The sequence below is a fragment of the Delphinapterus leucas genome, chromosome 8 (assembly GCF_059928025.1).
Source record: "Delphinapterus leucas isolate spDelLeu-1000000601 "Yukka" chromosome 8, BTC_Dleu_Yukka2, whole genome shotgun sequence".
Classification (NCBI taxonomy): Eukaryota; Metazoa; Chordata; class Mammalia; order Artiodactyla; family Monodontidae; genus Delphinapterus; species Delphinapterus leucas.
Window position 1 is genome coordinate 51,875,012 of NC_143136.1, and position 15,212 is coordinate 51,890,223.

Consider the following 15,212-nt stretch of genomic DNA (forward strand, 5'->3'; position numbering starts at 1 on the left):
GCCGCCTGAAAGGGTTAATCTCTCCTGCGGGTAAAAACAGGTCCGCGGAGTCTCTAACTGGCGACAGATGGGCCACTTTCTTCTGGCCACAAAGGGGCCGGAATGGAGCGCTCCGCGGCATACAAATGGGCAGGTCACGTGGTTCCCGGCTCTTGGCTGGACTGGGAGGACCATATGGCGCATGCCGGGGAGGAAGGAGATGGGGCGGGGGTAGGGGTGGGGGAGTGGGGAGCTGGGTCGGAGGAGGGTGGGAGAGGAGCAAGGCTGAGGGGGAGGGGACGGGGGCGGGGGAGGAGGAGGAGGGCGGAAGGGAAGGGGGCGCAAAACCCAGACGCGTGCGCAGACGCGGAGCGCAGGAACCTGCTCGCCGCTCTGCTCCTGGCCCCGCCCGCGCTCAGCATCACCAACTCGGCTATATAACCTGAGCGCCCGCGCCGCCTGGACACGAGGAATTCGCCCCACGCAGAAGGCACGGCGTCCGGAGGCCCCAGGGTTATGAGACCATCACTGCTCAGGACTTACTAACAACTACAGGTAATTACAATCCTTTCATTTTTGCTGGGAATAAAAGAAGCAATTGAAGATGTACACATATTCTGTATGTGTGCGTTTGTGAGCGCGTGTATGTGTTGAGACAGGCATTCCTTTCCATAATTGCAGGCGAGTACGCATACAGTTTGACTCGCATCACTCAAATACCCACTGCGGGCTTTCTAATTAAAAAAAAATTGTTTTACTTTTTTTTTTAAGGGGGAAAATATAGGAGCGTCTTTGGATTTTTAAAAATATAACGCCCACTAACTCTGTGATTATTTGCTAGTGGTGATTTCAAAGTTCTGAAAGCAAGTAACTACTTAACTATTTCACTTCCTCCAGTAAGGGGGAAAAAACCCCACGTTACCAAGATTTATTTTGTGTACATGTATTTTATACACATTGGGAGCGCCAACTTATTTCTTCAGTGAATGAAAGGGGCATTGATACTTTGAATATACACACCCTGGAAAATAAACCGAGTTGAGAGGTAGTTTAATTGAGAGGGGGAAAAAATGTGGAGAAAGGGAGAGAGACCCACTCCTGCTACCTGTTACTGTTCCAGAGTCGGCCAAGTCCCCAGCAGCCACTGCAGGTGCCAGAAATCCAGTTGTCTCACTAAAGGCTTTTTATTTTCCTTATTAGAAGCGGCAACTTCGCCATTGCCAATCGCTGACCATTATAATTACTCAATCTTTTAAAGGAAGGTTTGAGGCGAACTTTGAAAAGCCCCAATAAAGAGCGGGCGGCCCTTTCAATGGGCTGTTTATTAGAGAGGAGCCTTCCGCACCTGATCCCCGGCGCGTGGAAGAGCGCTCTGCGCCGCGCCCCCAGCCCTGGCCCTCTAGTAAGCGCTTTTATACAAGGTGGAAATTCAGCAGAGGGCCAGCGGGGTGGGAGGCGAGAAAATAAAGGCAAGGGTGGGATGGAAAACCCCTGCCCACTTTTGTTTCCAAATGTTTCGTTGATGGTGAAATAATTTGGTGGAAAATACTTTTCCTCCGCATGCATTTGCTTTTCAATCCCCATTCAGTATAATCTTCTTAAAAATCACTGCCAGTGTTAGTAAATTACGTAATGGCTCTTCAACTTTAATCGCTGAGTACCCAGAGGCCAGAACAGAGATGGAAACAACTGCAATTTTCAAACTCGTCATTTTTGTGGAGTTCTAAGCGACTTTGAACACATGCAAATAAACATGAAGTCGCCAAAATGTACACGCCTTTTCACACACATTATCCTACCGGGTAATCACCATAAACACACTTAAATTAATCACAAGGAAACATACACCGGAAGTGTACTTATAACACATACTGTCTCCCCTCCTCCCAGCCCTGTCCAGCCTCCTTCGTACCAGCAGGGCACACACAGGCCACTATAAAACTGCATTTAACTTTTCCTCAGGGGCATCCATTTTGTAATCAGCTGATCATTCTCTTCACATGCATTTCTACAGGGTTAGTGGATAGAAGCTGAGGGCATATGTAGTTTTTGAATGTAGCGTTTTTCTCCTTTTCTGTTTTCCCCTCTCCCCTGTTGAATGTAGGAAACCTAAACATGACCAAATCGTACAGCGAGAGTGGGCTGATGGGAGAGCCTCAGCCGCAGGGTCCTCCGAGCTGGACAGACGAATGTCTTAGTTCTCAGGACGAGGAGCACGAGACAGACAAAAAGGAGGACGATCTCGAAGCCATGAACGCGGAAGAGGACTCACTGAGGAACGGGGGAGAGGAGGAGGAAGAAGAGGAGGATCTGGAAGAGGAGGAAGAAGAGGAAGAGGAGGACGATGATCAAAAGCCTAAGAGACGCGGCCCCAAAAAGAAGAAGATGACCAAGGCGCGCCTGGAGCGTTTTAAGCTGAGACGCATGAAAGCTAACGCCCGGGAGCGGAACCGCATGCATGGGCTGAACGCGGCGCTGGACAACCTGCGCAAGGTAGTGCCCTGCTACTCCAAGACACAGAAGCTGTCCAAAATCGAGACACTGCGCTTGGCCAAAAACTATATCTGGGCTCTGTCGGAGATTCTGCGTTCCGGCAAAAGCCCTGACCTGGTCTCCTTTGTACAGACGCTCTGCAAGGGCTTATCCCAGCCCACCACCAACCTGGTTGCCGGCTGCCTGCAGCTCAATCCTCGGACTTTTCTGCCTGAGCAGAACCAGGACATGCCTCCGCACCTGCCGACTGCCAGCGCTTCTTTCCCGGTGCACCCCTACTCCTACCAGTCTCCGGGGCTGCCCAGCCCGCCCTACGGCACCATGGACAGCTCCCATGTCTTCCACGTCAAGCCGCCGCCGCATGCCTACAGCGCAGCGCTCGAGCCCTTCTTTGAGAGCCCTCTGACTGATTGCACCAGCCCTTCCTTTGACGGACCCCTCAGTCCGCCGCTCAGCATCAATGGCAACTTCTCTTTCAAACACGAACCGTCCGCCGAGTTTGAGAAAAATTATGCCTTTACCATGCACTATCCTGCAGCGACCCTGGCAGGGGCCCAAAGCCACGGATCAATCTTCTCGGGCGCCGCTGCCCCTCGCTGTGACATCCCTATAGACAATATTATGTCCTTCGATAGCCATTCACATCATGAGCGAGTCATGAGTGCCCAGCTCAATGCCATCTTTCACGATTAGAGGCACGTCAGGTTCACCGTCCCTGGGAAACGAACCCACTGTGGTTACAGTGACTGTCGTGTTTACAAAAGGCAGCCCTTTGGGTACTACTGCTGCAAAGTGCAAATACTCCAAGCTTCAAGTGATATATGTATTTATTGTCGTTACTGCCTTTGGTAGAAACAGGGGATCAAAGTTCCTGTTCACTTTATGTATTATTTTCTATAGCTCTTCTATTTTAAAAAAAAATACAGTAAAGTTAAAAAAATGCACCACAAATTTGGTGCAGCTGTATTCAGAACATATTAATTATCTGATCGGGATAACAAAATCACAAGCAATAATTAGGATCTATGCAATTTTTAAACTAGTAATGGGCCAATTAAAATATATATAAATATATATTTTTCAACCAGCATTTTACTACTTGTTACCTTTCCCATGCTGAATTATTTTGTTGTGATTTTGTACAGAATTTTTAATGACTTTTTATAATGTGGATTTCCTATTTTAAAACCATGCAGCTTCATCAATTTTTATACATATCAGAAAAGTAGAATTATATCTAATTTATACAAAATAATTTAACTAATTTAAACCAGCAGAAAAGTGCTTAGAAAGTTATTGTGTTGCCTTAGCACTTCTTTCTTCTCTAATTGTTAAAAATAATTGCACAATTTGAGCAATTCATTTCACTTTAAAGTCTTTCCTTCTCCTTAAAATGATAACCAGATCCATAATTCTTGAGGATGAATAAAAACAGATGTATTCCCTATCAAAACATATCAATTCAATACATTACTTGCACAAGCTTGTATATACATATTATAAACAAATGCCAACATACCCTTCTTTAAATCAAAAGCTGCTTGACTATCACATACAATTTGCACTGTTTCTTTTTAGTCTTTTACTCCTTCGCATTCCATGATTTTACAGAGAATCTGAAGCTATTGATGTTTCCAGAAAATATAAATGCATGATTTTATACATAGTCACACAAATGGTGGTTTGTCATATATTCATGTAATGAATCTGAGCCTAAATCTAATCAGGTTGTTGATGTTGGGATTTTATATCTATTGTAGTCAATTAGTACAGTAGCTTAAATAAATTCAAACCATTTAATTCATAATTAGAACAATAGCTATTGCATGTAAAATGCAGTCCAGAATAAGTGCTGTTTGAGATGTGATACTGGTACCACTGGAATCGATCTGTACTGTAATCTTGTTTGTAATCCTGTATATTATGGTGTAATGCACAATTTAGAAAACACTCATCCGGTTGCAATAAAATAGTATTGAAAATCTGAGCAATTGTTGCATTTCTTCTTAGAGTGTTTTTTTTTTTAAGTATAACTAATTCCTAAGCAGGATAGTTGCTTTACTTGCTGAGTTTAAAACAAATACTAAATTCTATTTGTAGAATAAAATAAAAGAGAAAAGTTTACTTTAGCACAAACTGTCTAGTCTGTTTATCTTGCTTAGGGAGTCACCAGCTCTTTGTACATAATGAAAGGACCACACTGGTATTTCATTACTTGGAATATGAGGCTGGGGTGGAGTAAGTGTTGTGGAGAGACAAACAGTTGTATTTTTGTTTGGTTTTGGTTTGCATTCCTTTAAATGATTATGTTATCTGTTTTCTTCTATTTTTTTCAAAAGATGGATTTAGTTAATTATTAACAAGCAAGACACAAGTAACCTAGCTTAGTTTGTCTACATATTTTTAAAACATATTAAAATTTTTTTCACCATTTTCTTCGTGCTTTGTTATCTGTACCTTTTCCTGAACTGAAATGTTCTCTATTGCAAAGCGGTCCTATCCCAAAGAGAAAGTGATATATCTTTAGAATATGCCAGGGAGAAATGATTTAATTAAAAGAATCGAAGGGGCTTCCGTGGTGGCGCAGTGGTTGAGAGTCCGCCTGCCAATGCAGGGGACACGGGTTCATGCCCCGGTCCGGGAAGATCCCACATACCGCGGAGCGGCTGGGCCCGTGAGCCATGGCCGCTGAGCCTGCGTGTCCGGAGCCTGTGCTCCGCAACGGAAAAGGCCACAACAGTGAGAGGCCCGCGTACCAAAAAAAAAAATAAATAAAATAAAATAAAAGAATCAAAGAAGTGACATTTTATCATTGTAATATAAATGTGATTTCAGTAATTCTTTCAGGAAAAAATAGTAATGAGCTACTTGTACTCAAGACATACTATTTGTACTATGATATGTTTCTGGAAGGTGTAATTGTTTCCTCACCCCCTTTGGAGTATTCTGTTGTTTCATAAACAGAACTCACTGGAAAAACTTAGAGATGATTCTGTCCATTGGTAAGGCCACTAAAGAAGTTTGGCATTTCCCTCCCTCTGGATGTATTGACTGACAGGAACAATTTCTAGGGAATAACATTTTGGCACTTATGCCCTGGCTCTACTGTGGTGCTCTGATTACTGTCATTAGTAACTCCATTGTTCTTCCTCTGATTCGGATGCCACATTGGATGACTACCTCCCTTCCCAAGCTTGTTCCTTTAATCTCCTTCTCATTGGTGATTTAGGGGTTCCAGAAAGCTGACCTCATTTAGTAAGCTGCTCCAGAAAAATGTGAGTAATCTAATGGACAGGAACAATTAGCCATACTAATAACATTGCCAATGGGGCTATGTCAAGCTGTGACAGTAGCAGTAAGGAATATTTCAACGTTAAAAAAATGTTTGAGTGCAATTTAAAATATATCATTTTAGCATGTTTTCCATCAGCCTTCATCACATGGCAGAAATACTTTTAAGTTAGTCCCAGCTTTATCCAAAATGCAATAATCTCATTCCAAGTGAAACAGAGTTGTTATTTTGGAATCAAGCTGTTGCTTCCTATATCCAAGATTGCTTTCACTGTTCTTTCTTTAAGAGACATAATACTGATATGATATCTGAACACTGCCAACCTTCCAGCCTAGGAGACCATGAAGTGAACATTCAGATCTGCTGTGATCTATCCAGCAGCTCAATTTCACCTGTAATTAAAATTAGACATCTTCATGCAAACTAAAAACTATTGCTGTAGTGAACAGAAGAAATGAGAGGATGACATTTTAAGAAATTCAGCTTTTAAAACAGCAAGCAGGGAAATCTAACTGTGGATTTTTTTCATAAGGTAGGAATGAAGACTGCAAGTTAGTTTTGATTTTTTTCCCCCCATTTTGCATGTATAACTTCATTCTAAACATAAAGATTCTTTCAGTCAGTCAAGGAGTAACTCACATGCCACCATCTTTTATTCAAAGGCAGGCACAGATGTTCCTTCTGCAGGGGAGGTTTTAATTTATGAAAATGATATTGTTTATGCATGAATGAACTGAATGCACTCTGCATAACACACAGCGCTTCCATCTGATCAGAGAAATACCACAGAACCAGTGCCAATGTCAGAAACATATTCTACAAATTTACTCACTTAAATGTTTAATGAATATTTGGAAGGCATTTTCAAACCACAAGAAACCTTTTCAATTATCTTTTTCTTTTCTTTTGGAATTGCTAGCCAAGAGACTCTTACAGTTTTCATAGTTGGCCAATGCCTATATCTAGCTAATAAGAAAATAAAATGTTTTACTAAGTGAAAAGCCACCAAAAAGAAGAAAAATCAGCAACTATAGCTTCATTGGGAAAAATATTTCTTTAAGTGTTACATATTGTGCTTACGAGTAATATTTAGGGTTCTGTGTGTTCCCTCATCTTGAATAATTGCTATCGCTATCAAATAAGATGTTTAGACCTACTCATTTAGTGTGAAAATGCTCTGATGAGTTATCTCCAGAATACCCTGGTGTTTAAAATCAGTAGACAATTTCATAGTTGGAGATGAAATATTTAAATATTTTAACTGGTGCATAATTCCTTTTGAATAGAACACTGCATAACTTAAATTTCATTTACATCATCAATGACAAATACAGTATGATCTATCTACTTTTAATCCTAAAAAAGACAATTAAATGTAAATTAAAATAGAGGATTATAATATCTTGAGTGTTCTACTAACTTCAGGTTTATAATATGTTATAGTAAAATAACATTTGAAATGACTTATAAGTGTTCTAATTTATTGATCTTAAAAAAATCTCTGTTTTCACATTTGAAAGTCTATAATTCTTACAAAATTAATGCATTTCTGAAAGAAGCTAGCAATTACTAAAATGATACATGGATCATTAGCTAACAGTTTGAACCAAGCTGTTTTTGTTCTATAATTAAATAAGAGATTTAAAGTGAAAATATCTATTAAACAATTAATAAAACTAGGTTTCAAAACATAGGCTGATTTCATCCTAACGGGAATTGCATAATAGCAGAGCTATTTCTTAAACGACACTAAAATCTCCTCTCTTTTCCTTTTCCACTGCCGTCACTTATTTCCTGAAAACCATCTAAATAAAATCTTTAATTCCAGGGTCTGATAAAGAATAAAAGAGCCAATGCAACATCTTGTGGAACACCAGGACTGAGAACTCTTGTTGTTACCACGCACAGAGGCGTTCTGGCGTCAGATGCACAGTGATTTGTACGGTGGCATAATCACTGGCTCCTGGCCAGGCATTATGTTACAGAGGACACTATTGTCAAGAACCATTCAACTAGAAATCTGCACTGTATACACTCAGAAGTTGAGATCATCTGCCTTCCTATGTCAGGAAGAATTCTGTGCGGCCAATTGACTCGTGGACTCTCTTCACACACACTAACACTTGGTTCAATGGCTCTGATGGAATTAGCTGTGTAACCAAACTAGTGGCATCAACAAGGCAAGGCCACAGTCTCTGGGGACTTCTGTTTAAATTGCTAACCTTAACATATCTTAAAATGCAGAGTATTATGTTAATCCTGGACTAAATCTTAAGATGCATTAAATGTGCATTTGGCCATCTAAACATTATTGTGCTATTTGCCCAGCTAACTTAGAGGTAGATGGGTAGTGACAGGAACCATATTTATGGATCCCCAGGTATGGACTAATCCAGAGGGATGGATTGTGAAATGACATCTAAAGATGAGAGAATAAGTTTAACCTCACATACTTGAGGTAACTTGGTAACTTCTTTGCTGTTAACAAGATTAAAAGAAACCCTGCTTTATGCTTTGATGTCATAAGTACAGACAGCCACAAGGAAGGCTTCACACACTTATTAGGTTAGTGCTAAGTTTTTTTCATTCATCCCCACATTCTATCATCAAAGCAGCCCTGTGCCTTATTTTACAGATGGAGAAACTTCAGGAAGCTGGGATACCTAGATACTTCATTATTGGTTTCCTTTATTCAGGTTCTAATTCAAAAGCAACTTTCCTCAAGATTTTCCTGACTCCGATCTAAAGTAGCAACCACCTTAAACCTCACCAAAATCATTATTATATGTTCCCTCCTGTTTTTCAGAGCATTTATCTGTCTAATGTTATCTTGCTTATTTATTTGTTTTGTTTATTTTTAAATTATCTACCTCCCTCAGTAGAATGTGGGCTTCACAAGAACAGGAACCTTATCTATTTTGTTTGTTGCTGTTTCTCTGGTGCTTAGAAGACCTACAGGTCCTCAATAAATATGGGTATTCTAAAGGAGTCCAATCACACTAATCTGATACCAAAGCCTGTTCCTTAACCGCTATGCTGCAAGTCAAGCATGGAGGATGGAGAGGGCCACAAATGATTCTCAGCCCAGCGAATGTTATAAGCATTAATTCTATGAAAAGACAACAGTTGAAATTAATTTCCTGTGACACCATGGTACCAAACTCCCCTCCCCGCACTCCTGAGCATCAGTAATCATGTGTTACCAGTCATCTTTTCTTTTTATTGATATCAATTGATTAAATATAATTTGGAATTGGAATAAAAGAAGAACTAAAATGTTATAGGCTCTTTCCAGACCATGCCATTTTTTCTTTACACTCATTAAGAACTCAGAGCATGCTACCTTTTCCCTTTCTGTTCATCATTCTTTCAGCAATAGTTCTGGTTTTATTGTTTATGTTATGTAAAATTGTACCAAATTTCCTTATCATCCTTGAGGAGTTGAGATTACAGCAGATCAGAATCTAATCCATCATGACTATGTACTCCAGCAATAAGTTTGAGAATTTGAGTAGCATTTGACAAATTAAAAGATAAAAATAGGCTACATATAGCTAGATGATGGCAATGAAATAGAAATCCACAATGTGAAAGAGAGTACTTGATAGTCACAATAGTTGTTAAATTCATCTTCCTCCAACACATCAAATAGAATAGAAATGTGGTAAGTTTACGGGGAATATGATCTTCCTTGTCAATACAGCACAAATAAAGAAGAAAACAGAGTTACTATTTTTAGTGACATCAGGTATTCACTTTGGCCCTACACATGAATTATTAGGAGAGCTGTTTAGGGAATAGAAACATTGGAAGAATCAATATTCTTGGAAGGTGAAAACTGAAGAATAACTAGTGTTCTTTAAAGTTATCATATTTATATACAGAATGTGTTATTGGCTGAGATAAATGTTGCTGAATTACCTAACTATAATATCTACTTCAAAATGTTCATTGTATAAACTTAGCACATCAATAAGATTTCTTTAATGTTCTCTCTCAATGATGTCAGTTATGGCGTCCATGAAAGGATATGACCATGATTAAGAGAACTGTTAATTCCTTACCCCCAGTGCCACTAATGATTGCAGTGCTTGTCTACTCATAGCAGGGAATTATAGATTTATAATCTGCGGTGGGTTGCAAGTGTGTGGCCATGAAATGTTCCTATCCAAGAACTGAGCAGAAAAAGTAGTAGAATTCTAAAAAGGAGGTTTGTGGTAATCTCACTTTTCATTGCTAGATAACTGAATAATCTTTATTTCAGCCAATGATTAAGTATACAATAAACAGTAGTAAAAACTGCATGTAAATTATAACTAGAATCTAAGTAGGGATATTTATTAAATTTTTTTTTCTGAAAGGATTTCTTAGTTAACACAGGGCAAGCCTACTTATTTAGATATTTTTAAATCCCAACATATGATTTTTGGGTAAAGAAACTCTATTTTAATGTTTTTTTGACTCCGATTAGCATATAAAAAATGTTAAGTAAAGATATTTTGCTTCCCAAAATTTCATTTTTGTTTAATTAACTAACAATGCATTTACCTTACTTAAAATATATTTTCAAGGAAAAAAAATATATATGCTGTACTGAGTTCAATAGTGCCTTCCCCCCACTCCCCAAAATTCATGTCCAGTCAGAACCTCAGAATGTGATCCTACCTGGAATGGTGTCCAAATAATATATCTTAAGATGTAAGATGTAAATTAAGATGAGGTCATACGGGATTAGAGTTGTCCTTATAAGGAGAGGACAGAACATGCAGACATGCAGACAACACAAGGGGAGAATAAAGATGTAGGCAGAGATTAGAGTGACAGGTCTATATGCCAAGGGACTGTAAGAATTGCCAGCAACCACCAGAATCTATGAAAAAGGCACAGAACAGATTTTCCCTCTGAGACCCCAAGAGGGAACCAACTCTGCAGACACCTTGATTTTGGACTTCTGGTCTCCAGAACTGTGAACAATACATTTCTGTTGTTTTAAGCCACCCTGTTTGTGATTTGTTATGGCGGTCCTCGGAAACTACTACATAAGTTGACAATGAATAGATATGTTAAATACACGTAAATATAAAAGTGTTCATTTTAAATCTTATAAAAATATTACCATGAAGTTTTAGTGACATAATGTTGTATATAACTACTAGCATATTTTAGTTAGTACCAGGTTTGATATTTAAACAAGCTGACAAATTATAGCTATTTAATAGGCATCTGAATTATGTAAAATTTTATTGGTTTTTATTCTTGTGAATTAACTTAAACTGACATCCAGATTTAGTGAAGTGTGAATAGACACAGCCAATAAACTAAGGGTGATTTTGTTTAAAAGCCTTATTATAGAATTCATAAAAAGCATAGGCTATAGACTGTTATTAATTCTTCATGTGAATATGCCATATTTATTGTCTATGTGGCGCAATATGTATACTAATAAATAGACCTCTGAAAAAACAAACAGAGCACTTTCCTTGGTTTCACAAACACGCATTCAACACACAATTTTATGACGTGTAAAATTACATAATTAAAAAAAATTATTGTGATCCAAGTGAATGTGAGTACCATGACTTCCAAAAGCTCTGTCTCTTCTAGGTTATATAGGGCCTTGAGCCAGGACTCTTTCTGTGAACCTAAAACCCAGGGGCTAAGATGCCAACCTTAGTTATATAGGGCTATACATCTCATTATTTGACTGTTTTGACTGCTCAAATTACCAGTTGGTGATTGTTTCTTCTGAAGATATTTAATCAGAAGTTTTAGTTTACGTAGATTTGGGACACTATCTTGTTTTTAAATTTTTTTCTTTTTGTTTCTGAACAGTTGGTACTTGTGTTTCTTATGCTTATTCTCGTTTTAGTTTCCTGCTCACCGTTACTCACGCGGACATCAGTAAGAAATAAACTTTTATTGTTTTAAGTCACCGAGTTTTATCAAACCACATCATAACTCTGTCTCTGCTGACTGATAAAGATGTTACCTTATTAAGATAAAATGACATGCAAGAAGAGTTTACTGTGACTGGAAAAGAGAGACTTCCCTGGTTTATGTGGGAAGTAGCAACAGGGATATGGACTCCTCTTCTGACAAACATGGTACGTGGATTAGAGGTCTGGAATGTGGCAGCCATTTGGCTATTGGGAAGAGAGGAGAGTGGAGTAGAAGGATACATGTCAAGCAGAGAGCGATACACTATAGAAGGCAGAGTGAGGAAGAGGAGAGGAACTGGTTCTTGCACTGTGTTTTTTGTATTATTCTCTTCATAAGCTACCCCACCTCTCTAATTAGGTTTCATTTTTTTAAGCCAGTTTGAGTTGGGTTTTCTGTCACACAAGGAGAATCACCTGATACAAAAGAGACTGTGATTTTGTTGTTGCTTGGTCTTTTTTATACAGAAATATGGAGAAAACTGTGTATATAGTGAAGATGAAATTTAATAAGATGTGAGATATGGGTGTGTTTGATAGAGGAAGTTGTTGGGCAGAGTGGAAGGTAGAAGATCTGGAACACAGGCAATTCCTTTGGACAGGAGAGATACCTCTTTCTAGTGATAGGAGTCAGGGTAGAGAAAGAGAATTTCAGGAGTAAGGATTAGAAAGTAGTGGGAGTTTATTCTTACCAGGTTCTTTCATGTGAAGATGGAGGCATGATGACATGCTAAGTGAGAGGGAGTTGAACGAGAAAACTGAAGGTTTAAAATAGCCTCTCCAGGAATGAGGAGAATAAGCTCCATCAAGACTAATCCATAGTAGCATAGCAGGGCTCAGAGCTAAGCAAGGTTTGGAGACTGTAATACTGTAGTAGTTTTTAGTAGCCTTAACCCACATGCTTCAGTGGAAATCTCTCAACAGCCCACACTTCAGAGTGGAAACAGAAGATAGTTGCAGGCTTTTATGGCATTTGGATAAACGAAGTGGATGTGCTGTTAAGAGAGAAGTTGAAGTGGTGCACCATGGGGCCCAGGAAGCAAAGAGTGAATCCACCTGGTAGATGCACAAAGATGGCCCCAACAATCTTGCAATGGCTTGTTAGATAGAAAGCACCAAATGAATTTGTGAAGCTGGCTAAGGAGATTTTTGGCAGAATATCATAAGTGATGATTGGCTTCTTTTAGGGTTTTAAGGAGTAATAAGCCAGCATAATTTAGAGGAACTAAAGATGGCCCAGGACAGATACTCTGGCAAAAAAAAATTCCAAAGCAAAAAATAGCCTCAAAGCAAAGATGAAATGTAGGCTGCTTCCAGTTAAACATGGTCTTAGGTCAAGCCCTAATCAAGGATGTAGTTAGAACACACAATTTACCTGGACAAAAGTACTTCTAAGAACATTAGGAACATTAGACCCTAATATCCTGACTTGGAGTCCAAAATACAGTGGGGCCAATCTTGAAGAGATTTGTGGGAATGGCTTTTGTATGATATGGCCTAATATGATTATATATATATATATATATATATGAACTATCAATACATAAAGTTCACAGAGTTTTCTTTGTGTAAAAGAAATACTTTGTGGCAAAGTATAACTAAAGGAGTTATATCCACTTAGACTAAAAGAGACAGAAACAGTCCAAATTAAGCCTCTGGACCTCCAAATTTTTATGGATAGAAAAAGGCTGAAAAACTACTCAGCTGCCATCACAGACCCATTTCTTACTGAAAAGAAAGATGGTATGGAGGGCAGAACCAAAAACCCAGAGGCTGGAGCTAAGAGCTGCTGAGAACAATTAACTAGGGGACCACTCCTAAGGAGCAGAACTGGATGAAAGATAAGGAACATTCTCTTTCTCAGAGTATGGGGAACTGGTAACACATATCTGCTTGGATTTCAGAATTGCTATGGACCAGTGACTGTGATGTGTTTTCTGGCCCCCCCCCACCCACTTTTTGAGCATCTATTGTGGTTATCCTCTGCCTGTCTCATCATTGTATGTTGATGTGTGTGGGGAGATAACATATTTTTAGTTCACAGTTTCTAGAATAAGAGAAGCACACCCAAAGAACCTCATATATGAGATCCTGGACTTTGATTTTGTAATAAGGTGAGATTTTGAGCAGTCTTGAAGGGGAGTGAGTGTATTTTATATATGGGAGGGATGTTAACCACTGTGGCCAGAGGGAGGACTATGTTGGGCTATCAGCTAAGGTGACTTCTGCCCCCATATGTATACCCTTTTTAATGTGACTGCTGCTCCTCCCACCAAGTGGCGTACTCTATTTCCCTTTCTCTTTGTGACTGGCTTTGACTGATAGCAAGTGGCAAAAGTGATGCTATGTCAGTTCCAGGTCTAGGCTTTAAAAGACCCACAACACAATCAAATAATGAGAAGCCAAATGTAAAGAGATAGGCCCGGCTAGGCTCCAGCCATTACAGCCATCTCAGCTGAGATGTCAGACAGGTGACTGAAGCCATCTTGGGTGTTTCAGCCCCAGCTAAGCTTCCAGCTAAATGCAGTTGCATTCAGTTGATACTCCATGGAGGAGAAAACCTACCCAGCTGAGCTCAGCCAACTCACAGAATCACAAGAAAAAATAATCATCGCTTTAAGTCAATAAGTTTGGGGTGTGTGTCTTGTTAGGCATAAATGATATAGCTTGGAAGAAAAAGAAGATATGACACTGTTAGTTGCCTAAACAATAGTCATCCACAACTTCTTCCAGACTGAAAACACTGTTCTGAGGCTCCCTGGAAGCTAGAGCACAGGCATATTCCCCGATTCTAGTCAATGGGACCTGAGAGGAAATCTGTTGGGTGGAATTTTGGAAAACATGTTCTTCCCTGATAGAAGTAGAAGTGCACAGATAGAAACTGCCCTTGCCACTTCTATACTTGCTTCTGGACATTTTGGGGAGATGATATATGATTAGGGACCATGCAGCCATCTGGGAGCCACCTGTGGGGTCCTTGTTGTTAACTGGGGATAGCAAAATAGAAAGTTGAAAAGCCCCTGATTTCTTTTTTGTTGTTTTTAAAAATTGAAATATAGTTTCAATTTAAAAAAACAATTTATAATATTGTGTTAGTTTCAGGTGTACAGCAAAGTAAGCCTTTTCAGATTCTTTTCCATGATAGGTTATTACAAGATATTGAATATAGTTCCCTGTACTATATAGTAAATCTTTGTTATTTATCTGTTTTATATATAGTAGTGTACATCTGTTAATCCCATACACCTAATTTATCCCTCCCCACCCCCTTTCCTCTTTGGTAACCATAAGTTTGTTTTCTATGTCTGTGAGTCTGTTTCTGTTTTGTAAATAAGTTTGTATTATTTTTTTAGATTCCACATATAAGTGATATCATATTTGTCTTTCTCTGTCTGACTTACTTCACTAGTATGGTAATCTCTAGGTCCATCCATATTGCTGCAAATGGCGTTATTTCATTTTTTTTATGGCTAATATTCCATTGTATATATATGCCACATCATCTTTATCCA

The 15,212-nt window shown here is 39.1% G+C and overlaps 1 protein-coding gene across 1 annotated transcript; it reads left to right on the top strand.

Moving 5' to 3' along the window:
• Positions 1 to 772: 772 nt before the first annotated feature.
• On the top strand, positions 773 to 4,493 carry NEUROD1 (neuronal differentiation 1). Its single transcript, XM_022567183.3, has one exon. The coding sequence runs from the start codon at positions 2,095 to 2,097 to the stop codon at positions 3,163 to 3,165; it is 1,071 nt and encodes a 356-aa protein (XP_022422891.1). The 5' UTR covers positions 773 to 2,094; the 3' UTR covers positions 3,166 to 4,493.
• The last annotated feature ends 10,719 nt before the right edge of the window (positions 4,494 to 15,212 follow it).